Here is a 14865-nt window from a genome sequence, read left to right as displayed (position 1 = left end):
GCATTTGAAAGAATTTATAACGTAGCATCAAATTTGGACAGTAAATTTCAGCTCTGTAAATTACAGCCTGAAATGATGATACTTCCTGTCCACAGCTTCTTCTCCTATGGACGAAGTCTTGGCCAGCCTGAAGCGTGGGAGTTTCCACCTGCGCAAAGCCGAACTGCGCGTTCTCGCTCCGGATCCAGACCAGGATGACGGGAACAACATCCTGGCTCAGATCCGGCGCGGCGTGAAGCTCAGGAAGGTACGGTGTCACGAGCAGCAGCGCTGCACAGAATCCAGCGACCCGCTCACGCGCAGCATCCACGAAGCCCTGCGCCGCATCAAAGAGGCTTCGCCCGAGTCGGAGTCTGAGGACGAGGGGCTGCCATGCACCGACTGGGAAAGCTAGATCACTCCGTACACACACACACACACACACACACACACACACACACACACTTTACTGACCAGTGTATATATTCATATATGCACACATCAGACACTTTTAAGATCGTGAAATTCCAACGCAGCACTGCTCGGGCTCATCATGGCCGTCAGGTTTATGAAGGAAAAGCATTGAATATGTTGTTTTGAAGTCATGTGCCCAGGACACGGGCCTTGTTACAAACCGCTAAGTCAGGCTCAGACCACTGACCACACTGGGCTTAAAAAGCACAACCTTCATATGTGCAGTCTCTCTCTCTCTCTCTCTCTCTCTCTCTCTCTCTCTCTCTCTCTCTCTCTCTCTCTCTCAGCTTCTGATTTAACATCCAGTTGTCCGTTCTCGCCACTGTTTATGGTTTTTTTGTTTTTTCCTTCTTGTGGCATCCGGAGACGATATCATGCTTCTCTTTTAAACATCTACAATAATTCATTTATCAGTTCAGAAATGAAATACAATCAGTCCCCTGCTTTGCTTTGCTTTGGCTTTGATTTGAATAACATCAGACCCATCAAAGTTGGTTCAATACGGTCTCGTGATTAAAATTCCTGACATTTCTATTCCTGAAGCGAGCCGTGTAACCACAGCAGCTCTGAAACCCGTATTTAAGGTTTTATTTTTCCTCATTTCCATTTCGGACGATGTTGCATTCCCTGGCTTTGCTTCTCTCTGCCTGGTTGATATGCAGAAGGAAAGATTATATCCACATTCTTCTTCTTCTTCTTCTTATTATTATTATTATTATTATTAATAATATTTTTTTTAATTTAATGTTTATTTACTGTCCGTTTCTCCAGCTTTTTGCTTGGTCACAGTTGGAGAAAAACACCGTATGTGTAGTGATGCACTGATGCCACCTACAGCCAACATCTTTTATCTACATCGCTCACAAGTGCCGCTTTGTTTGTTTCATTTTTTTTTAACTTGATTTTGGTGGGTGTGTTTCTTTACTCATTATAGTATTTCCTTTTACAACCCCAATTCCAAAAAAGTTGGGACACTGTGTGCAACATAAATAAAAACAGAATGTAAAGATTTGCAAATCATGGAAACCCTATATTTCATTGAAAATAGTACAAAGACAACATATCAAATGTTGAAACTGATGCATTTTATTGTTTTTTGAAAAATATATGCTCATTTTGAATTTGATGTCAGCAACATAGTTCCAAAAAGTTGGGACAGGGGCAACAAAAGACTGAAAAAGTTGTGTAATGCTTAAAAAAAAATTGATTAATTGGCAACAGGTCATTAACATGATTGGGTATAAAAAGAGCATCCCAGAGAGGCAGAGTCTCTCAGAAGTAAAAATGGGGCGGGGTTCACCGCTCTGTGAAAGACTGCGTGGGCAAACAGTGCAATAATTTAAGAATAACGTTCCTCGATGTAAAATTGCAAATAATTTGGGGATCACATCATCTATGGTACACAATATCATTAAAGTATTCAGAGAATCTGGAGAAATCTCTGTATGCGAGAGACAAGGCTGAAAACTGACATTGGATGTCTGTGATCTTCAGGGCCTCAGGAGCCACTGCATTAAAAGCAGATACGTGTCTGTAGTGGAAATCACTGTATGAGCTCAGGAACACTTCAGAAAACCATCGTCTGTGAAAACAGTTCATTACTGCATCCACAAATGCAAGTTAAAACCAGATATAAACAATATCCAGAAACACCGCCACCTTCTCTGGGCCTGAGCTCTTTTACGATGGACTGAGGCGAAGTGGAAAATTGCCCCAAGGTCTGACGAATCAAAAGTAGAAATTCTTTTTAGAAATCATGGACACCACGTCCTCCAGGCTAAAGAGGAGAGGGATCATCCGGCTTGTTATGAGTGCACAGTTTAAAAGCCAGCATCTGTGATGTATGAGGATGCATTAGTGCACATGACATGGGGAGCTTGTACATCTGGGAAGGCATCATTAATGCTGAATGATATAAACACGTTTCAGAGCAATATGCTGCCATCCAGAAAAAATTGTTTTCAGAGAAGGCCTTCCTTCTTTCAGTAAGACAATGCCAAACCACTTTCTACACATATTAAAACTGCATGGCTCTGTAGTAAAAGAGTCCGGGTGCTAAACTGGCCTGTCTGCAGTCCAGACCTGTCTCCCATTTAAAACATTTGGCGCATTATGAAGCGCAAAATACGACAAAGGAGACACTGAACTGTTGAGCAACTGAAATTGTATATCAGGCAAGAATGGGACAGCATTTCAATTTCAAAACTACAGCAATCCTTAGTTCCCAGAAGTTTACAGAGTGTTGTTAAAAGTAGAGGTGATGCAACATAGTGGTAAACATGCCCCTGTACCAACGTTTTTGAAACATGTTGCTGACATCAAATTCAAAATGAGCATATATTTTTCAAAAAACAATAAAGTTTCTCAGTTTCAACATTTGATATTTTGTCTTTGTACTATTTTCAATGAAATCTAGGGTTTCCATGATATTGCAAATCTTCACATTCTGTTTTTATGTACAGTTTACACAGCGTCCCAACGTTTTTGGAATTGGGGTTGTAGGTCGGTGTAGGTTTTTGTTTTTCATGTATTTATATTCATTCACAGTGTTCATTTAATTTAATGCCCAAGTCTGTAATGTTTGTTTGGGTGTGTGTGTGTGCGTGCGCTTGGTTTTTTTTTTTTGTTTGTTTGTTTTTTGTTTTTTTAACATCATTAATTAAGGAGGTTCCGTTTGCGAACACAAGCACAGCACATCGATAGACGTTTTTCTTGTAGTGTTTTCATTCACGGTCCACTTGTAACCTTCGGATATTCCTTTTTCCGTTTTGGGAACGCTGACATACTTCAAGCAGAAAGAAAGGTTTATGATTGGTTTTGTGCAACCAATGACATGAAGAGGAGATTAGAGAGAAATCTTTTGAGAAACCTTTCTTCACTAGCTACAATAGTTCTCCAAGAAGTTTAAAGGGGCAGTTTGTGCTTTGTTACAGCCCTCTGCTGACTGCCCACAGAATTGCAATTAAAAAAACTGACAAGCTTCTACCTAATCTCCAACAAGCCCCGCCCCTTGCTCTACGAGTTGCCTTTTTTTTTTTTTAAGTGGGTGGAGCTGGGGAGCTCCTTTCCAGACCAGAAAAATTGAAGCCTGACCAAAGAATCGGAACAGTTATTGTGTTTACACATTTACAGGATATAAATTTATTATTTGTTTATTGCAAATTATTACACACGAACCGTATCGTACACCTTGCAAACGTAACTAAGGCTACGTTCACACTGCAGGCTGAAGTGACTCAAATCCGATCTTTTCGCCCATATGTGACCTGTATCCGATCTTTTATTGACAATATGAACGACACAGATCCGATTTTTTCAAATCCGACCCAGGCCGTTTGGATATGTGGTCCTAATTCCGATTCCTATCCGCTCTTTTCATATGCGACTTCAGTCTGAACCGCCAGGTCGCATTCATCCGACTTACACGTCATCAACAAGCCACAAACGTCACTATTCTGCGCTGAAGTAGGCGGCGGGTCTCTCAAAAAAAGTTACAACAACATGGTGCATAATCACGGGCGCAGATAGAGGGGGGGACGGGTGGGATTTGTCCCACCCAGATTTAAATTCACTTCGTTCGGTCCCCCCCACTTATAGGGAGGAAAAAACATCTATGCTGTCTTTCTTTGCATAAGGCAAACCTCACGGAAAAATCAAAAGACTAATTACCATTCGGTTTATTGAGGTGCACAGCAGTGTATACATAGTTGCAACAACTCACATAAAACAAAACAAAGACTGATATTCGGTTGGTTGAGCTGCGCAGACTGCACAGGTTGCGAGCTCAAGCTTGGTCGCTATGGTAACCCACAACAAGTTTGACCGGCATATCGGGGTTGGGGTTGGTTTGCTGGCAGCTTTGTCCCCCCCAGTTTTTTGTCCCCCCCCCAGTTCAAAAAACGTATCTGCGCCCCTGCGCATGACATCAATGCGAGGGACGCTTCGGGCTGTGAAGGTTCTGAATCTTCTCAATGGAAGGACGCAGAGGTTAGGGAGCTGATTTCCATTTGGGGGGATGCAGCTATTCAAGCTAGATTGGATGGGTCATACCGCAACCGGGCGGTTTTACTTCCGTAAACACTGGCCATGCTCACTGCGTGTGACGTCGTCGTATCCTGCAATGCGCATGCGGCACACTTTTAGGTCGCTTTTCGTTCATGCTGAGGATCACATACAAGTCGCATATATTTGTTAATGTGAACGACCTCACAAAAAAATCAGATTTCACAAAAAAATCGGAACTGAGCATTAAGCCTTGCAGTGTGAACGTAGCGTAAGTATCTAATAGGTGATAAAATTCTTAGCTAGCTATATTTGACAGCTTTTATAAATAATTTGCGTTCGTTGATGAAATGTGTCGGGACTCAGGATCAGGGGTTGAACTTTCTGAAGAGTTGTTGTAGCTAAGAATGCCTTGGTTGCACTGAAACAATTATAATTCTTTTCTCCGTTGTGAAGAGATTTGGGTTATGGTGCATTCACATCATGTCAGAATTATAGAAATGATGAGTTTCTTAGACGCTTCTTTAATCAAGCAAGGTTCCCTTAACGGGCATTATTTAACTCATCAGTTAACATGAACAAAAGAAAGAGAGGTTGCCTTCGGAATACCTGGAGACGGAACACAACAGCAGAGATCCAGACAGCTGGATACACCTGGAAGCACAGGTGACCTGGAAGTAGTTGGAGAAAGAAGCACAGAACAAGACAGAGTGGAGGAAGATCATCAGTGCTTTATGTTCTTCTTTGGAACCACAGACTTAAGCAAAGTAACATGAACAAACCGTGAACATTAGCAGTAATGCACCTTACGTAAAGTTAACTAACACTTGTATTAATTGATGGTTTTTGTAATTATTAAAAGTAATAATAACAGTGATACTCCAGCTGGATTAACCAACGTACACCATCCGTAAGCAGTGTTGCCAGATTGGGATTTTTCCCGCCCAGTTGAGCGGTTTCAAGTGCATTTTGGTGGGTTTTGAACATATTTTGGGCTGGAAAACGTCAGCAGTATCTGTTGCCAGAGCTGTTGCCAGATACTGCTGAAGTTTTTCCAGCCCAAAATATGTTCAAAACCCACCAAAATGCACTTGAAACTGCCCAACTGGGCGGGAAAAATCCCAATCTGGCAACACTGTCCGTAAGTAAAATTTAAACCCAGTTAAATTAAGCCCCACAAAAATGTAAATTTTTTTTTTTATATTGTGCAGGTGTACTACTTTAACATTTAAACACTTCAATTAACATGCGTGTTAACTTTGCTTGTTAGCATTACATTTGACTTATAAATGCAAAGTTTAACATTTATTAATGTTAATTAATGCACTAAATAATGCAAGTTAAGGGAACTTTTATTGTAAAAAGCGTTATCCTTGTATCCACTTTCCAGTAACCTATGTTCACTCTAGCTTGTAGAGTGTGGATCGTCCAGTTTGTTTGGTGTTTTTTTTTTTTTTTTTTTAAATATAGAGGATATTACACAGTTGCGCAAAGATATGGAACATCTAAATGGAACATCTAGAAAACAAGTTCGTTCCTGTTAACATGAAGCAACTGTTAAGCTGCTAAGCAACTATCTGCCCTCTTCTGCATACATAGAGGATATTACACGGTTGCGCAAAGGTATGAAGTTTATCTTTGAGTGGTGAACGGATATATCATGAGTCAGCGAAGGGAACGAGTGGAATTATTTTCAACATAAGAATATAAACTTCATATCTTTCTGCCACCGTGTAATGTTCTTTATACAAAAAAAAAAAGCAAGTTAATTAAAATAATTTTAATTTTGAACCGGTTCGCCATTTTGACAATGTGCGTCTAGTCAGCGGGAAAACGCTGGGAGTGATGTCATCAGAATGAACTATCGGGAAATCTGTCACTCAGATCCGCGATGTAATTTGTACGAAAAATGTGACTTTTTCAACACGAGAAGATAAACTTAATATCTTCAAGCCAACATGTGAATTTCTTTTTATTATAGGCACGTTCACAAGCAAAAAGTACCCAAATGTATCAAAACAACTCACTCATTGATTTCCTCACGAGTGACGTACAGAGATGTCATGGTTTTGGTTCTCCATGTCCCAGATGGAGCTTGTATGAAAAATACAAGTGGTGTATTTCCCAGTTGTTGTGTTGTTGGCTGTCCATCGCTAGCGATGATGATTGCTTCATGAGGATGCGCAGAAATGCAGATGGGCCGCGAGGCCTACACCAGAGCGACAGAGCGGTGGCACAAACGGCCCGGCTGAGCCGCCACAAAATGTCTAGCCTTGAGAGCTCTCGGATACTATTCTCCTGTCCTAACTAAGCACCTTGCACGGTAAGGTACGACAAACAATGTCGTGCCCCCATCGTGTTGCATCTCTGGACCTCCAAACCTGATGCCAATGGTGCAGAAAAGTGCCACAGACCTGACGGATATGGAAGTTGCCCCGCAGTGACAACTGACTTGCCAAGTGATGCCATCCGTTGGCCATTTGAGTGGCTCTTCCACATGCTGTCTGGTGGTGTGCCATTGACCCTGTTGGGTTCATCTGCCACAACGCACCGAAAAGCGTCCTGCTGCCAGCGCCTTATTGGTGATGTACTATTTAACCCATAGCTGGAACCCAGGCAGGTGCTACCACTTCGGGTCAGAGCGGACCTGTGAGTGATGGTGGTTAAGGGGTAACTCTACTTTCCCCAGTACTCAAGTCCTCCCGGACCTGAGACTCACCACCGGCTGCAGTTTAAAGTCGTACCCAGGGCTTAGTATTCCCCAGTAAAACACTCATGTCTGTATAATATACATACATACATACAGTGAGACCGCCTTATCTGCTGACTTGAAAATATTAAACAAAAAGAACAGAATCCCATTCATGAGACAGAGAAATCACATTCACATAACTTTTATCACAGTATATGTTTTATAATTGTCTTACTTTATTATTAGTGACTGTAGTCTGTTGCTGATGTAATATTGTGTGTCATTTACAAAAAATTCAAGTTCATCGACAGTGGTTTCGATATTTAGTTGTTTGATTTACGTTACGTACTAATTTTGTTGACAGATTTGCACAGAAAGCATTACTAGCTACGTACACTCACCAGAGGTGCTAACAATCTTCGGGACATTCTTTACGAGATTTATTTTTCATCTTAATGTCGGGCGGCACAGTGGTGTAGTGGTTAGCGCTGTCGCCTCACAGCAAGAAGGTCCTGGGTTCGAGCCCCAGGGCCGGCGAGGGCCTTTCTGTGCGGAGTTTGCATGTTCTCCCCGTGTCCGCGTGGGTTTCCTCCGGGTGCTCCAGTTTCCCCCACAGTCCAAAGACATGCAGGTTAGGTTAACTGGTGACTCTAAATTGACCGTAGGTGTGAATGTGAGTGTGAATGGTTGTCTGTGTCTATGTGTCAGCCCTGTGATGACCTGGCGACTTGTCCAGGGTGTACCCCGCCTTTCGCCCGTAGTCAGCTGGGATAGGCTCCAGCTTGCCTGCGACCCTGTAGAACAGGATAAAGCAGCTAGAGATAATGAGATGAGATGAGATCTTAATGTCGCTAATGAGAGGTCATATATGACAGGATGAGCTGAAACCACGGTTATAAAAGTTTTTCTTCCATTTTTATTAAGTGTTGAAATAACTGCAGGTAGTAACTGAAGTTGTGGAAGGGGAAATGAAGAAAAGTCGGACCACGCACGCCGTTCGGTTGTTCTGAGGATTTATTTGAGCCAATCGTTTTGATTTGTCACTTTACTGTACTGTCTTATTTAATATGCGGAGAATTATTTCATACACCGAGAGAAGTCACGTCTCCGTGTTAGTCGCTGCGTTCTTTATCGCTTGCTAGTGTGAACACAAGGTTACTTTAATTCTGACATAATGCAAATGCACTATAATCCCTAAGCCACTTTCTGCAAATTTGTTCCCTCATGAAATGACAGATTTATAATCGCTTGTTTAAAATCCATCGACGTGCTGCTCAGTATAAAATTCTCTCTCTCTTTCTCTCTCTCTGTGATGATGCAGGAAGTTATTTCCAGGACTTTGTTTTTATAAAATAACATCCTGCATCCACACCTCGTCAGCTGTATCGTGGCAATTCCAAGTTTACGACCGGAGATTTTATCCAGCTGCCTGTTAGGGTGCTGCCTAAAGGTGAAATGCGGCCGAACACCACATGTGATCAGCCAGTAGGCACTCTCTGAGAAACTAGTATTCTACTATGAGAACAGGATCATGATGCATTGCTTACTGTGTAACCGTGTTGAAGGAATGCACCCCCGCGAGCTCATCCGAGGTCAGGCGATGCGTTTTTAACCCACGCTGCACTGGGATCAGCTCGCCAACGCTGTAGTTGTGGGAGTGAGAGGATTCACTGTCACTCTCCGAGCTGCACTTTTGTTTAAACATGTTTCCATCATTTGTACTGTATTTAGTTTTTTTTTTTTTTTTTTAAGATTCATCGATACATATTCCACTTCTTTTAATCATGTTATTTGTGGTATACATTCTATGCATTGCTATCTTATGTCTTTATAACACATCCCTGATCCCAAAAAAAGAAAAAAGTAAAGAAAGTATATTTCTGGTCACTTGTATTACAACACTACAGTTTCAGTCCCTCAACCTCAACAAATACAAACCCAGATATCTATATGTGACTCACGCAGTCACTAGAAATGTGCAATATTATAGCAGAAACTGAAATACATATTTTCATGTGTATTATAATATAATGAAACAAGAAATCCAAAAATGACATCTGCATGATTTGCTTAAAGTACATGTATTTATTGAGCGTAATATTTAAAAATGTATGACAGTAAGGTAAATGTAAAATGATTTTTAAAGCTTTCTCTTTTTTTTTCATTTTGCATTTACATTATTTTCAACCCCAATCCATTTTATTCCTAATACATGTTTGATAATTAAATTGTATTTTCTCCCCTTAAATAAATAAAGACAGGTAGTAAATGATTCCTCATGGCTTTGTGTCATTTTTAAACCTGGGTTCATGAATAGAGGTTTTTGTTTTGTTTTTATTTTTCATTTTAGTTTGCAATTTGTGAATTAGGAAAGCTAAGATTAATGTAGGTTGATGTCCTCAGAGGATTTATCTTTCAGTGACAAGAATGGTTGCAGTATTTTATTTATATATATTTTTTTAAATGTTTTAGATTTAGCAACTCGAGGCTGGATGTAAAATATAATGTAAAAAAAAAAAACCACCAAAAATATTTGTGCACTTAGTGAAGCTTTTTCGCCTGATTTTGTCAGCAGAATTTACTCTGAGATTAGCTAGCTTGCTAATGCTTTTTATTAGCCTATTGCTAATAGTAGTAGTGCTTTAACAACTGTGGCTACTGTTTCACACAATATAATTATTAGCTTAATGTTAGCAAGTTTGCTAAATGGACTGAAACACTTGATAGTGCCTAAGACTAGTGTGCTAGCAACTTTGGCTTAATCAGTTAGCCTAATGCTAATTAGCCTACAATTAGAGAATTTGCTAGCGACTGACACAACAAAGCAGTTAACCTAATGCTAGTGTGCTAGCAACTTTGGCTATCGGTTTACGCAGCAGATTAGTTAGCATAATGCTAGTTCGCTAGCGACCTTGGTATTGGTTTACACCAGGGCTTTTCAAAGTGTGGGGCGCGCCTCCCCTAGGGGGCGCCAGAGTTCTTCGGGGGGGCGCAACATGAGGAAAAATAAACCAGAATAAGTTACTATTGCGGACATTTAGCGAACTTCAGCTAGCCTTTGCCAGAGACAAAATGGATCGATTTTTAGTACCTAAAGCTACAGTGAGTGAGGAGATAGAGTCTGGGCCAAGCAAAAAAAGAAGGAAGTATGACCACGATTATTTAAAGTTTGGATTTTCATGGACTGGATCTGAAGATGCTCCACTGCCAGAGTGTGCTGTCTGCCAAGAGGTGCTAGCTAACGATGCTATGAGATGTTTAAAACGTGTAAAACAAGATGTTTTTTTTTTTTTTTTTAAAAGCACAGATGTTTAAAATGTGTAAAAAATGTTTTAAAAAAGCACAGATGTTTAAAATGTGTAAAAGAAAAAAAATGTGTACAACAACCATTTTTTAAAATACGAATGGAACAGGGCGGCACGGTGGTGTAGTGGTTAGCGCTGTCACCTCACAGCAAGAAGGTCCGGGTTCGAGCCCTGTGGCCGGCGAGGGCCTTTCTGTGCGGAGTTTGCATGTTCTCCCCGTGTCCGCGTGGGTTTCCTCCGGGTGCTCCGGTTTCCCCCACAGTCCAAAGACATGCAGGTTAGGTTAACTGGTGACTCTAAATTGAGCGTAGGTGTGAATGTGAGTGTGAATGGTTGTCTGTGTCTATGTGTCAGCCCTGTGATGACCTGGCGACTTGTCCAGGGTGTACCCCGCCTTTCGCCCGTAGTCAGCTGGGATAGGCTCCAGCTTGCCTGCGACCCTGTAGAACAGGATAAAGCGGCTACAGATGATGAGATGAGATGAGACGAGATGAGATGAATGGAACATTAAGTATAGCAACAACAAAAATTGTAAGGGGGGGCGCTGTTGTTTATTTGCTCTCTGAGGGGGGGCGGACTCTCCCACACTTTGAAAACCCCTGGTTTACACAATATACTGTATCAGTTAGCCTAATGCTAGCAAGTTTGTTAGTGGTTTTAATTACATAATAATATATAGCCACATATGTTAGCTTATAAAGTTAGCTAGTGTTTGATCAACGTGGACGTGACAACTGTCACACAAACCACCTCTGTGCGTGTGAGAGAAAAAGGAAATATGAATAAATATGAGAATGAATAGCTATATTGAGTGGCTTAATTAATAATACACAATGTATTTTGAATATTTTTCAATTTATTTTACTATAAATACCTCAGTTACAATTGTGTTTAAGCATGTAAGGTGTAATCAACATCTAAAATTATTATTCAACCCCCTGCAAAAGAATAATTCATTATCAACATCTCAAAAATAAATAAATAAATAATGACAACAACAACAACAATAATAATAATAATAACACCACCAACCAACCCATGTCCCCAGTTAAAGCCTCCCATAAAATACAAGCCCTTTAAGTGTTTTTTTTCCAGGTTTACGCTTACTGTCAAATTAGTCCTTATACTGTACATAATCACAGATTTTTGGCAAAAGGAAAGTCGACTAAAGTACCTTTAGCTACTGATGATGCATTTTTCATACCAAAGGCAACTGGAATAAGTTCATCTGTACAGGAAAACAGATTGGCGCAAAAAAAAAAAAAACTTTCTCCAAAGATGCACCTGCATGGAACAGGTGCCTGTAGTATCATTTACCTTTTAAATACTTAAACAGCTTAAAAATATTGCCAGTTTTTATTTCCACCTAATAAAAAGACAGCCATAATATGCTTTTGCAACACGCAATAAAAAAGAAAACAAAAAAATTCACAAAAGGTCAACAAAAATAAAACCTCTTTTTTTTTTTTTTAAATGAATGCAACATCTATGAATAGATTTCTGTATACAATAAAATAATCAGAACTCATAAGGTTAAAACAATTCAGTCTATCATTGCAAAATAAACTATTAATAATAATAATAATAATAATAATAATAATAATAAAAAGAAAAAGAAGTTCACCCAGGTCAGTTTACACAATTGCACAAGTGCACTATAAATTAGTAATATTTATATATTAGAAAAAGGTGTAGAAATGAAAGACTGCCTCATAGTCAAAGCAAAGTGTTTAGTGTGTTTGTGTGTGTGTTTGTACATCACGTCTCGTTCGAACAAGAGGGAAGCAGAATACCTGAAAGTGAGACGTTTGTGGGTTTTTTTTTTTTTTTTTTTCCTTTTGTATTGCTCTGATAGTGGAAGGATGGTTTCTCTGCTCAGGTTCAATCCACAAACACGACGTGTCAACTTGTCAAGTTCTGGAGGTACCACAAAGTGAGGACTTGATAAGAGAAATAAGGTCATGGACTATTCAACCTCAGGAATCCTTTTTGCTGATAGTGTTAGTTTCATTTAAAAAAAAAGGGGGGGGGGGGGGGGTAAAAGACATCAAGGCAGATATTTATCGACCTGTTCGTGTCCTGACTGTGTAATTGTAGTCCACAATTCTCGCACAGTCACTCGACTTCCTAAATGTCCACAAAAAAAAAAATCCTGTTGTGGTGCAAGGAAGCATGAACTCTGACGGAAGCAAATAACCAGCGAGTCGATAACACACTTCAGAGTTAAATCAAAATCTGACTGCACAGGATATTTATACAGAAACATACAGTGTAGTGTCCGGTGTGGGCTAGGATGCTGGGGGGGAACATCCAGGAATCTGCTTTCTGTTTTAGGAGGAAAAAAAAAAAAAAACAGATCACCTTGGTCATGCTAAACGTCTCGTAGTATTCATGTCGTAACATCTCATTGTGATCATTTCCCAGATGTGTGATTACATGAATTAACTCCATGGACCAGCAGCAGCTTGTGACCATAGAGTCTGTTGATGCAGGACTTCAAAATATAGTCGAAATCTATCACACGTCACGTATAGCTTATGCTATAAGCTTTTCATTTTGAGAGATGTACCACTGCAAAATTTCCACCACAAACACATCTCAAAAAACCTGGAACGAGCACTAAAGAGGGACACACTGTTCTCATTTTCTTCTCACAAACTTTTCAGTATACCTTACCATAGAAATGGTTCAGTACATCATACTGTACATCTGTACAATTTCTGCACTTACACTTTGCAGAAATTGATTAGATTTAATTCAGATTATTTGCTATAAATCAATATCTTTTATTTAAAATGATTGTAAATTATCCCAATTTGGCAAACCAGTTATCAAATGCCCTGTCTTCTGCTCCTCTATTGAGCATGGGGCAACGTGATACCTGCCCCAACGGATCTTTATTGCAGTTCCCATTTTTGACCACTAGGTGCAGTAATAACTCTGTGGCGCTAAATTGGACCTGTGACCATGCAACATCTAGCACGGAGCACAACTCAGTGGAACACCTGTTTATATCTTTGAAGTAGTTTTTAAAATCGTTGGATACTCAAAGCGGTAATTTGTACTTCAACAGAATTTCAAATGAGTTATGAAAATTAACATTCGTTAAACAGCTGATACCATGATTTTATATATATATATATATATATATATATATATATATATATATATGGTGTGTCTCTGCTCCACCTGTCTCTATGGACAAGTCGCCACTTCCTTGGACAACTCTCTGGAACTTACAATATGCTTTTCCAAATGCAAGTTGAAAATTTTGGAGAAATAAATGTTCCATTTTTAGTTTTTATCCTTGGTATGGACACTTTCTAACTTTCAGATGTTCAGGTATAATTGTGACTCGCTAGTTCTTAACTGTAATTTTTCCATCCCTTTCCCCCCCCCATCCTTAGTCATCCCACTGTTCACAACTCTGAGGACAAGATACAGGACATGTGGTAATACAAACTCATCAAAATATCAATAACAGACGTGATAATGTGCACCAAACACGGCAGCTGTGTTTGCATTACGACGTATTTTTCTTCTTTTTTGAGTTTGAGCTCTGATGCTCTTTATTCTCAGACGCAGCTTTGTCATGAACGTCTCGGTCACGTGACTGATTACAGAAAAGCATAAAATGTAAAACTGACATAAAATACAGACAACCTGTAATTTAAATCTTAAATAAATAAATAAATAAAGGCTCAGCAAGCTATAAACACTCTGTTCAGCTAGACTTATCACCGAGACACGTTGCCAGCCGTCTCCGTATGAAAAGCTCCCCGATGCAATGGTACAAAAAAATCTGAGATGCCCTTTTTATATGTGTAAAGTTCATAAAAATTAGAAATTCCAAAAAGGCAGGTTGAAACCCCAGTTAGGCCCGTAACGTGTGTGTGTGTGTGTGTGTGTGTGTGTGTGTACAGGCATCAGTTTGTGGAAGTGCACCTGTGTGAGAACATGGACATTGTTAATCCATCTGTTTACATGCATGCTTACTAAAGTTTGCTGTACTGGCATGAACGTGTGTGTGTGTGTGTCTTTGTTTTCTCCACCAGAGGGCAATGTGCTCCTGCAGACTCTAGCTGCCTCCTCCATCGATCAGTTTGGCCAGGCTGTCTCTCAGCTCAGTCAGCTCGAAGATCTTGCTGTCGAGCAGCTCGAGAAGTGAGCGCAGGCTTTTGCGAAAAGTCTCCTGTTCTTTGTGACTGGTTTCCACACGCTGCTCCAGCTCGGCTAGCTGAGCTTCCAGTTCTGCCGTTCGTGTCTCCGTTTCCTAAACACGCACACAAAGGACAAGAGATGTATTCAGTCAGAGGTGATGTTCAGGTTATCACATGGCAGGTGAACACGCTTGGAGGAGAGCACTAACCTGAGATACGGTATTGCTCTAATCCATCGAGTGGATAAAAAAAT

General features: G+C 40.2%; 2 protein-coding genes across 10 annotated transcripts in view; one reads left to right on the top strand and one right to left on the bottom strand.

Moving 5' to 3' along the window:
- Positions 1-736, top strand: part of jmy (junction mediating and regulatory protein, p53 cofactor) — an 80409-nt gene extending 79673 nt beyond the window's left edge. For both annotated transcript variants that reach the window (XM_060935408.1, XM_060935407.1), the window contains exon 10: positions 96-736. In XM_060935408.1, the coding sequence (XP_060791391.1) occupies positions 96-394 (299 nt within the window). In that variant the 3' untranslated portion in view covers positions 395-736. The remainder of the gene's footprint in view (positions 1-95) is intronic.
- Positions 737-12062: 11326 nt separating this feature from the next.
- The window catches only part of LOC132895146 (homer protein homolog 1), a 66074-nt gene continuing 63271 nt past the window's right edge, over positions 12063-14865 (bottom strand). For all 8 annotated transcript variants that reach the window (XM_060935397.1, XM_060935398.1, XM_060935400.1 and 5 more), the window contains one exon: positions 12063-14725. In XM_060935397.1, the coding sequence (XP_060791380.1) occupies positions 14531-14725 (195 nt within the window). In that variant the 3' untranslated portion in view covers positions 12063-14530. The remainder of the gene's footprint in view (positions 14726-14865) is intronic.

The sequence above is a fragment of the Neoarius graeffei genome, chromosome 12 (genome assembly GCF_027579695.1).
Source record: "Neoarius graeffei isolate fNeoGra1 chromosome 12, fNeoGra1.pri, whole genome shotgun sequence".
NCBI classification, from domain to species: Eukaryota; Metazoa; Chordata; class Actinopteri; order Siluriformes; family Ariidae; genus Neoarius; species Neoarius graeffei.
Note: the sequence above shows the minus strand (reverse complement) of the source record. Positions and strands in the feature narration are given on the sequence as shown.